The sequence below is a fragment of the Paramacrobiotus metropolitanus genome, unplaced genomic scaffold (genome assembly GCF_019649055.1).
Source record: "Paramacrobiotus metropolitanus isolate TYO unplaced genomic scaffold, Prichtersi_v1.0 Parri_scaffold0000027, whole genome shotgun sequence".
Lineage (NCBI taxonomy): Eukaryota > Metazoa > Tardigrada > Eutardigrada > Parachela > Macrobiotidae > Paramacrobiotus > Paramacrobiotus metropolitanus.
Genome location: NW_026570247.1, coordinates 1,075,852 through 1,086,186, shown reverse-complemented (window position 1 = coordinate 1,086,186; position 10,335 = coordinate 1,075,852). Strand labels below are relative to the sequence as shown.

Below are 10,335 nucleotides of genomic sequence, written 5' to 3'. Positions count from 1 at the left end.
TACTGCTTGACTCATTGCACGAGACCTTAAGCAACGATATGCCCGCAGACAAATACACAGAGAAATTGCATATTATCATCGGATTGTTTGTCAACTGTTTGCCGATACGGCATAACAGGAGATTCTACGTTGTTAAATTGGTTTCTTGAACTACGATTGTTATATTGTGGCCGGTAGCGTAAGAGTGCAAATCTGCCATACTTCTAGTCTTCTATACATGCGGATTAATAGCTGAAAGTGGACTGCATGCAGCGTAACGAGCGTATATTATGCTTGTATTGTAGTTGAATACTGCCTGGCATTTACGTAATGCTCAATCATTCAAGTGCATTACTTAAATCATAATCTAGCGTCGGAAATCGTACTGCAGTCACATGTCTAATGAGGTGCGGTTGTATTTGGCTGGATCAACTACGTCACACAGTTTGTTACACTGGAAATTGCCTGATTATGTACAGACTGGGAAACGAGGCGCCGTTATATGTTCTTTTAATTATTCCGCAGAATAACTTGCAGCGTGTCGTCCGGTGATTCGCTCGGCACAGTCAGACGTGGAAGCGACTCAAACTTCACCGGCTCACCGACGCCGGCCTGCTCCCGCTGCCGGCGTCGCACCATCTCCTCAAACGTAGCGAAATCCCGGATTTCGGGGCGTAGTTCCTTTGCATAATTATCGGCCGCGATGGCATTGCTGATGATGCAGGCCAACTGCAGGACGAAGCCGACGCCGAACGCGATGAGCGGCCACTTGATCATGGCCACCCGTCCTTGTAGAATATCCCTGGGGACTTCGCTCAACACGGAGATGAGACTGGCGGCCAGCAGACCGATCATTCCGTAGTTGTAGCTGCGAAACGCGAAGAGCATGGGGAACTTCCTGGCTTCTTTGAAGTCTTTCGAGGGGATAACCGGCTCGTCGACGGGGTGGTCAGGCGGGACGAGCTGGATGATGTCGGTGGGTTGCAGGGTGCGGACTTTGTGGGCGCCGGTGCTGCCGAGGAAGAGCGTGAAGAAGAGCGCGCCGCCGATAAAGTACAGGCTGAGCGGAACGGAACCGGGCGCTACAAAGGCAGACAAGCGTTATTCGTGGGTTGGACATTAGAGCAACCGCCCGTGAGAGCTATCTACAAATTCCTCGGGTGATTAGGCTGAGAACAGAGCGTCTACCGCCCAGTCTGCCGAATGAATGGCGACTACACGGATTCAGAAGACAATACATACGCCGTAAAATAAGCTTTAGCGTCGCTCGCTTGATTAGTGTAACTGTGATGTACTTACGGAGAAGACAAGGTGGCAGCACCATGATCAAAATCCCGGCGGTGGTAATGATGATGGTCTGGATCCAGATGGTCAGGAACATGCGCCGACGGATACTGGCCACGGCCTGTTCATCAGCGATGCCCAGATCGAATGCCATATGATTGGCTAGTCGTTTCGCACTGTGTCGTAATAAATTAATGGTGGATTTACTAATGGTTCGTTATATTCCGAATTGTCGAGTGGTCAGTTAAATAAATGCGTATGCCTGTTTACTCATTACTTTGCGTCCTCATATACGAGATACAACGGTGAAATGAACCAAGCCTTGTCACCCGGAGAACGCTTCTAGAACGCTCATAAGATGTAAATGTTGGTGACAAGTAGTTCGCGGTTGCCGCGATAAGAACCTGCAACAGACATATCGGTGGCTGATGCGATCATCCTGTATGTTTTCTAATCAGTAATCTGCGTAGATAGCGCAGCAATCTTCGTTTCCCTGATAAGTATAAGACACGCTACAGACAAGTACACTACTTCTGTCTTTATTATACCGGAAGCGTATGTCGTACATAATTTGCGATTTACAACGAGTTCTCTTCGATTATTTGAATTACTCAAAAATGATAAGAAGACTGATTACCGCACTAACAGTAATTACAAAATCTAATGCGTCAAAAGTATGACTAGCAATTTCACAGGGAACTGGACACATAAAACAAAAAACCAAGTTATTTGCACGGCTAAAAATGGTCTAATTGAATTAAAAAATTTGAGACACCCAATTGCAATGGTTCCTTTAGCGTTGAACGGCAAGCAGTGCCGGCAACGGTTCAAACGGTGGCGGCGGACCATCCGACTGTGGCGCCCTCCATGCCATGCCAGTGACGCGCGCCGCGCCGTGCTCCTTTTCAATCGCTCCGCGTACCGTTCAGCCATCACGACATTCCCGATGAAACACGCCAAATTTAGGAAGAACGTCGCCGCCCATGTGAAGATCGGCCACTCAATCAATCGGCTAACGCGACGGTTGACAATATCGTTGGGGATCTGGATTAGTACCGGGATAAAGGTCAGCAGCAGGATGCACAGCAGAGAGTACGTGTAGCGCTTGAAAATGACAAGGATGCACAAGGATTCGCTGGACTGGGATGTTGGGAAGATTGTAGGAAAACGGTGGGATTTACTGTCGCTGAAACGTATTCTGTAGATCCAGAAGAGTCCGAGCAGCGCAAAAAAGAGCAGTACACCGCCGATGCAGTACAGACTAATCGGCACCGCGCCTTCTACAAATTAAAATATGGATATACTGTACAACAAAAAAACATTATGAACAAATCGAAAAGAAGGAAATAGGGGCACTATAAATAAAAACTAAAATTCAAGCATGCAAAAGTAAAACAAATTTATAAAACTAATAAAAGTAAAAAGTAAAAATTAGAAATGCTATAAGTTTTATTCTACCAGTTTTTTTTAAATATTTGACCAGTTAAAATAAAAAAAAACTGATTTTCGTAAACAGCATTGCAATAAAATTTAATAATATGAAAATCTTTGAAAAATGAATTACTAGGCCGATGGAACGCACGAATAATGAGCGGTGGCAGAACGATGACGGTAATACCGGCGACGGCATTAAGGACACTTTGCAGACCAACGGTCAGCAGCATGCGTAGGCGTATTGCGGCAACGGGGGTGTCAATATCGGCAGGCATTTCTGAACTAACTTTGCTTTAAATTATTGTGGCATAGATTATTACACGCGTTTCAAAAGGCACGGGCAAACTGTTTTGTTCCATCATAATGGATAAAATGCAAGCGCAGAAAGGACAATGATAGCGGCTAGGAAAACTGTTTGCTTGGTGTGATAAGGGTATTTATTTAAGGACAATCGGTTGATGCGTATGACGTACATTTGTGGTTTCTAGATGTCTCTTTCCGGTTTAGAGTGCATTGCAGTTAGAACATGGGAAATACATACTTCGACTGTTCACAATTTTCTTATAATTCTCAAGTACAAACTGGCATAAAAACACTAATTATCACGCCGCTTCCGTACTCGGAACAATGGAGGGAGCGATAGCGTTAAATGAGATTTTGTTACTGTGATTAACTATTTTTGATCTGTGTTCAGTGTACCGTACCTGTATTTTATGAAATAAAGCACTGATTATCACATAATCAATTTTTGAAAAGTTTCTAGCATGTGTAACAACCCGGAGAATACATCGTGTCGCTGATAAACAGTACGCAAAATCATATTACGATTGTCCGGAGTTTCTAAATACTGGCTGAAAACAGGGATGCCGTCGTCGACACTAGCTCCACTTTCGAATACATTACAGTACATCAAATAAAAGCACAACGCGAACAGCAGGTATATAACGATATTATTACATAACCAGAATTCAAGTACAGTACACGATCGCTATCGCCATCCGCGTTGACCTTTGCTCTCTGCCGGAATTAACTGCAGGTTGCAAAAACTGTCTACAAACCGCGACTGCACCAAAGAGAGGAATTTTACAGTAGATTGTTATCGAACGCGCGGTGTTTGATCTGGTATCAGTGCATTTATAGTCTGCCATCGTTCGTTCGTTGTTGTTGTCGTTCGCATCGTTTCATCGCTGCTGCATAACAGACATCCGGATCCCCGAAAAACACCATCGGTAACCACGCTACCATGCAGTGTCTGTTGGTCTTGGGTTTCTTATTGGGTAGCGCGGTATCGGCGCCAACCACCGGGAATACGACACTGCAGGCGGAAAATGTCGTGGATAGTCTCCGCTTCTACGATCCTCGCCAGCGCTTCCTACCGCCCTTCTGGTGGGCGGAGACGCCCGGGTAATCTACCATATAAACGTTTACATCTTCCTGCGTGTAACAAGAATTTCGTTGGCTTTGAAATCGTTATCGTTAGCCGAGTTTTTAAATAATTAACAGTTAACGTGTTTTGACAGAACGAACGCGCATTTCACCGTGGAGAAACGACTGCCGGCGGTCTTGGCCGGCGTTCTAGCGGACTACAAACTTGATGGTACTCCCCTTTGTCTCATCCTCGTCTGGCCGCTTTTTGATTGGTGCACGTTTTTTTGGTTGCAGTGGAATCCCTCAAAAATGACTCCATTCCCGTTGTGCGTATTATTATTTATTTTCTGTTTGGGTTTTTAACGCGTTGCTTTCGTTTTGCGGTAGGACATCGCCGGGCAGCTACGCATCGAAAGGTCACTGGCGGAATTACAGCAGGAGATGACGGACAACGCGCCCATCAGAGAATTTCCGCTGGGGAATAATTCCAGCGTCGGCGACGATCTGGCGGAATGGAATTGGGCCTTGCAGCGCTCTCTAGCCTGGAACCAGCGCAACGAGAGCGATGTGCCGCGCTGGTACGACTCCCCGACCACCTTCGTGGAATGCTACTTTTACCGTCGCCTCAGCTACATCTTCGAACGCGAGTCAGTCATAATCGCCATTAACTGCATAGTCTGCACTTAAGGAATTCCGCTACAGTGCTGATGCATGTTTATCGTAGATCTTGGACAACCGATCATTTTCACCTGAAGAAGAAGGAATCGCTGGAGCATAATATGCACAATATTCAAGCGTTGCTGGATTATCTGGAGAACACCCTGGAAGCGGTGGCGGCCAGTCATAACCGTAGTGATCCGCTGGTTAAAGAGCATCTAATGAATATTATGCGAGTAATAAGTCCACGCTTTCTAATATTACCAAACACCCGAAAACAGTAACATAAGCTTTAAATAAAATAAAAGACTTTAAAAAAATAATTCAAGCAAAAAAAGTGGCTTGTTAAATTTTTAAACAAATGTGGAAGTAATTAACTAATTCTACTCAAACTTAACAGATTAGCAATTAATCAGATCATCCTGCACAAATTAATTAAAATCAAAACTGGTAGTTAAATAATTTCCTTACTGAAGTCAATAAAAAATTAAAATGAATTAAAAGCAACTGCAAAATAAAATCAGACGAAATAAATTACAATTAATCCCGTTAATTTTTGCCATTGGTAAATAACTGGCTATGTAAATGCCGTAAAACTTGTGAATGTGCGTTGCAGTTGTCGGTGTGGGGCAACAAAGGTGACCTCTCCCTCACGGCCACTCACAACAAATCCAGCCACGTCGTGTCCCACGACTTCCACGACGAACAACAGCAGATCCAAGAGCTCCTCCTCGTCGACCAATCGGAAGCCATCTGGTCGTACTTACAACGCCTCAATCGCTCCGCCCACATCGCCATCATCTGCGACAACTTCGGCTTCGAGCTGACCACCGACCTGATCCTCGGCGAGTTCCTCATCGTCTCCGGCCTGGTCGCCACCGTCCACTACCACGTCAAAGCCCTGCCCTGGTTCGTCTCCGACGTCATCATCCCCGATTTCCACCGGACGCTGCGCATGGTCGACCAGCAGCATACCGGGCAGTTCGGGACCAAATGGCAGGGATATCTAACGACGGGACAGTTTAAACTTAGCGCGGACCGTTTCTGGACGCTGCCGTACGATTATGACGTCATGGATGTTAAAGCGCCGGGGTTGTATGCGCAGCTGCAGAAGGAGGACCTCTTGATTTTTAAGGGGGATTTGAATTATCGGAAACTAACCGGCGAACTGCGCTGGAGTCCGCAGGAGAAGTTCGGGTATGTCCTGCGGAATTTCCGGCCGACGGCGGTAGCGGCGTTGCGCGGGGTGAAGACGACGGTGTTGGTGGGCGTGACGGATCAGGAGAGACTGCAGCAGCTGAACGCCAACGAGACTGATTGGATGCTGACGGGAAAATACTCGGTTATACAGTTTGCACCGCCTTTGACGCAGTAAATTTTGACTTATTTTGATTCAACAATAAAGTGACACTTATTTTGATTCAACAATAAAGTGACCTTTGCAAACGCATGACAAAATGCCCAAGTGTGGCTGGTGGTTTGTTTTATCGCATACTACTCAGAACGAGCCGTTAGCGAGAGTTTCTCTGTTCGTACCCAGTGGTGGCGTTTTCTTGCGCATTGGTTGTGTTTCTGTTATACACTGTTTGCTGATCTTCTTATTCAGAACTTTTCCTTTATTCAGGCAATAGCCAATTAAACGTAACAAAAAGCCTGCGCCGAAAGACACTAATTAAAAAGTTCGAATTTACACATTGAAAAAACAAATGTGCGTACGATTATTCACAACTGACTAACCGATTTCCACTTTTCTTAGTCTCACAATGTCCAAGAACATCATGCTCGAACTGGCGTAAAAACCTCTTGATTAGCTTTGCGATACAACAAATTCCTGCAACTAACGTGGTCAAAAGAAGATCCATAAGAAAACCGGTGTTTGATCGAAATTCAGTCTCAGTCGTTAAAATAAATACCCGGGTAACTTCGTTCTAAAGGACATTACTCTGTGCATAATTTAATCAATGAAAGCTTTCCGAGCTTATATATGCCACGAATAAAAGTGGTTGAAATTTGTATGCGAAGAATTTATTTCCTATTAATTGTTCTATGCAGTGATTGGGAATTCATCAGCGGAGCTTTTACTTGCTTACGAAGACCAGTAACCATTTCCTTACGACTTCGTTTTCTTGGGAATTTCAACACCTGATGATCAGTATATGAAAGCGTACAGTTAAAATGATAAAAATAAGCGAAGTTGAATTGTCGCGGATGGATTCGTACTCACGCACTGCATTGCTGTGATTGCGAATAGCCGAAATTGATAACTGATAAACCTTGCTTTTTCTTGCGTCTGTTCCGAGAGCTTGTAGTGTGACTAGTCAGTTCTCGACCGCAAAAAAAACATTAATTTTGCACTACCGGAAACGTGACTGTGTAGGCCTTCGTGTTCGAATAGTTGAAGGCTGTAATATGGAAAAGTTACCCAATCGTCTCAAATTTCAATAACATGTTTATTTAAACAGTAATATAGCGATCTTATCCCGGTGTTTGCAGAGTGACTCAGCCGCAGTGTTCAGTCGCCAACTGATGAGCAGATTGATGGCGTATTGCTCAAAAAGCTATCGTCGCTACTATTAATGTTACCCGTGTAAAGCGTTAAACGGGTTTCCGTACAAACTATAACAGACACCAGAGATAAAAATCTCAAAATCAGATATTTTGGAAGGAGTAACTGCTGTCGGCACGTGCGCACCACGTCGACCAATGGCGGCCGGTGTACGCAAGTTGTGGTTAGTATTTGCGCGGGAGAATCCAACCGCAAGTGCGTCACGTCCAACGTCCATACCGCGACATTGCCGTTCACGCAGAACGCGGCACTATATGTACCGGTGGCGCTGGCCTTTTCCCATTCGCAGTTAGCTTAGCTAGGTACGTTTCTACATAGGCTATTAAGGAATTAGTTGGGTAATTATTTCTGACATTGTGCAGCATTGGTTTAGACACTCTTTCCGCAATAATGTTGGCGTATAACGGCGACGACACGGCCGGCACTATTCGCTTACGGATGCTGGTCACCATCGGTTTCCAGAGTTTTCTCAATGTGGCCACTGGCGTGGCCATGATTGTGGCGCCGCCGCTTTTGCTAGGTACGTTGATAGTAAAGTGACCTTTTCTCGAATGATAGAAAGGTTAAATCTGAGGCCGCATATTTGTGCAGTACGTGATCATGTAAATTAACTACGACTAGAAAACGAGAAAGGAGTTCTGCAGTTATTTTTGCGGCGTGGTCAGCTTCATTCTGCCATCAAACATGACAAATAAAGAAGTTTCTCTGAAAAATAAATTATTTCTCAAATCCCAAATTAATTTATAAATCCCAAATTAATTTAAATTAATTTATAAAAGTAGCAGATTGCAAATTCAAACTAAAAAACCTTCTGTATTCCTTTAAAATTTCGAACTTATTCGTGAACTGTTCTGCTTCATATGTGTATGTATTTATAAGGACATGAAACAATAATTTTTAATTGTTGCAGAATCCGTATTACCTGTGAGCCTGTACGTGATCGGCGGTATGCTGATCTTCTTCGCCCTCCTCGGTCTTTTCTGGATGTACCAACTGCAGCGCCCACTCCCGGAGCCAACCACCTCCGACGCCCAACTGCGCACCATCTTCCATCCCGAGGCGGACGCTTCGGCCACTCCTCGCGCTCTGATCGTCTTCAAACGCTACACGTACTCCTTGCTTTTTCTGCTGCTGGTGACCTTTGCGCCGGTTCTCATCCAGATCACCGGCGACATCTTCCACCACCGCGGCACCCGCCTGCGAATGATCATCTGGCCTGTCGCCGGCTGGGTGGTGTCCTTCCTCCTCAATTTAGTGGCGTTCGTGTGGAATGTCGTTGTGACGGAACGGTATGCCGAGCGTCTCAAAGAAGTTGCGGTGAGGCAACCGCTTCCGACGCCGAGCGTGGAGGTCGATGTGCCGCAGTTTGAGCCTTTGCCGGTGATCGTGCTCTCGGAACATCCAAACAGATTTTAGGCGGCTAAAATAATTTCGCGAATTTTGTTAAGCATTTGCAAGATTTTATGCCATGCGAAGGAGAGTTTGAGAATTGTTGTTTGTGGAGTTGTTATTGATTTTATGCAGCATTGTTAAGCATTTGCAAGTTGTTATTGGTTGTTGTTTTTTTGCGACTGATGCATTTAAATTGCGCCGAAAGCGTTTGTACATATATAAAACAAAATAAAAGAAAACTAATTCACTGCAAGAAATACTGAATAGTCAATCCCCGTTTCGGACAGTCTATTTGGTTTGTTTATTGGTTGACCTTTGGTTCTGCATGAAATTCCTGGAAACGAGTTGTACAACGGATTAACTGAATCTTGTATTAGGAAGTGCCGATTTTTACTCTTCCCAATTTTGTTTCCGGTGGACCCGCAAAATATCTTAATAAGTAAGCAGAGAACCAAGAAAACCACGCTAGCATAATTTTACAGAACAAAATGGTCAAATAAAAAGCAAGGAAAATACACTGACTGATAGAAGACGACAACATACCAATGAATATTTAATATCAAACATAGTAACGTACTGAATAACTGCACGTACGGACATGCAAAATATTCCCAGTTCTTGAACCTCCACGTGACCACGTTCCAAAATGTTCTCGACCACAAGCATAGCCATTTCCATATCCCGTCAACAGCGAGGTTTGGCGAGGCGGTGCATCAAGTGTCACATTTAAAGTTCAAAGAGTGCATCGATACCGTAGAGAGCAAGTTTACTTAGGTTCCGGATATCCACCCGTCGCAAGTCGACACTGACCCAAGTTTGCGGTCGACCGTCGAGGCTCGAAGGGACTGAACCTGCACACAGTACTACTTCAAATAAAATAAAGCCAGACCATAAAAACACATTGTATAAAACACATCTTTACTACCGTAGTAAAGCAGATGCTTGGTTTTAAAGCAAACTGCGCCGACAAGTGCTGCCCTGTTCGAGTCCAGTGCGGGTGATTTATACGCATTGGATGATTTTCTATCGCACACTGTTCGTTTGATTTTCTAATTTAATTTTGGCATCCAGTACCAAATAGCCGGTGCTCATAGTTTAGGTCGTACAACGTACATACGCGTCATAATTATCAGAACAAAACTCACCCGTTCATCTAAGTCCAGATAAAATACCAAAAATAGTAACTGGCAGCGTAAATAAGAAAACTTAATATATACTAGTATGTATGTAAATGCCGCGAGGTGCTGCCCATACGTATTGCTATAAAAAATGTCGGCTGTTATCTCCGCCCTTCGGTGAAGCATCAAAAAGGAGTAGCGCAGAGCGTTCAGCGGAGTGCGGCGTGCTCTGTTATAACATGTCAAACCGATGATGTTCCCGCTTCCACTACGTCTGCCAGTCAGCTTACTCTTTACAATTGGTACACATCGTTTTGTTAAAGAATTTATTAAACAACAGTGTCATGTCTTTCTGATGGTGCCGAGCTACAGTGGACGCCACTTATATGGTTAATAGCCGATAGCGCTATGCTTATGTATGCATAGCGTACATAAGCATAGCGCCGAATAGCGCTATCGGCTATCGGCTATCACCAATAGCCGATAGCGCTATGCTTATGTATGCATAGCGCTATCGGCTATCGGTGTAACCACATT

At 44.6% G+C, this 10,335-nt stretch overlaps 4 protein-coding genes across 4 annotated transcripts; 2 read left to right on the top strand and 2 right to left on the bottom strand.

The window, feature by feature from the left end:
• Positions 1–315: 315 nt before the first annotated feature.
• LOC129587981 (uncharacterized) lies at positions 316–1,653 on the bottom strand. Its single transcript, XM_055481968.1, has 2 exons — positions 1,279–1,653; positions 316–1,061 (listed from the first exon to the last, which is right to left on the bottom strand). The coding sequence occupies exons 1-2, from the start codon at positions 1,415–1,417 to the stop codon at positions 490–492; spliced, it is 711 nt and encodes a 236-aa protein (XP_055337943.1). The 5' UTR covers positions 1,418–1,653; the 3' UTR covers positions 316–489.
• Positions 1,654–1,817: 164 nt separating this feature from the next.
• On the bottom strand, positions 1,818–3,036 carry LOC129588011 (uncharacterized). Its single transcript, XM_055482010.1, has 2 exons — positions 2,846–3,036; positions 1,818–2,543 (listed from the first exon to the last, which is right to left on the bottom strand). The coding sequence occupies exons 1-2, from the start codon at positions 2,970–2,972 to the stop codon at positions 1,924–1,926; spliced, it is 747 nt and encodes a 248-aa protein (XP_055337985.1). The 5' UTR covers positions 2,973–3,036; the 3' UTR covers positions 1,818–1,923.
• A 795-nt stretch (positions 3,037–3,831) lies between these two features.
• On the top strand, positions 3,832–6,375 carry LOC129587970 (damage-control phosphatase ARMT1-like). Its single transcript, XM_055481953.1, has 6 exons — positions 3,832–4,101; positions 4,218–4,294; positions 4,360–4,391; positions 4,453–4,712; positions 4,790–4,958; positions 5,339–6,375. Exons 1-6 carry the CDS (start codon positions 3,941–3,943, stop codon positions 6,095–6,097), a joined length of 1,458 nt encoding a protein of 485 aa, XP_055337928.1. The 5' UTR covers positions 3,832–3,940; the 3' UTR covers positions 6,098–6,375.
• Positions 6,376–7,614: 1,239 nt separating this feature from the next.
• On the top strand, positions 7,615–8,704 carry LOC129587963 (uncharacterized). Its single transcript, XM_055481943.1, has 2 exons — positions 7,615–7,808; positions 8,199–8,704. The coding sequence occupies exons 1-2, from the start codon at positions 7,679–7,681 to the stop codon at positions 8,702–8,704; spliced, it is 636 nt and encodes a 211-aa protein (XP_055337918.1). The 5' UTR covers positions 7,615–7,678.
• Positions 8,705–10,335: the final 1,631 nt, after the last annotated feature.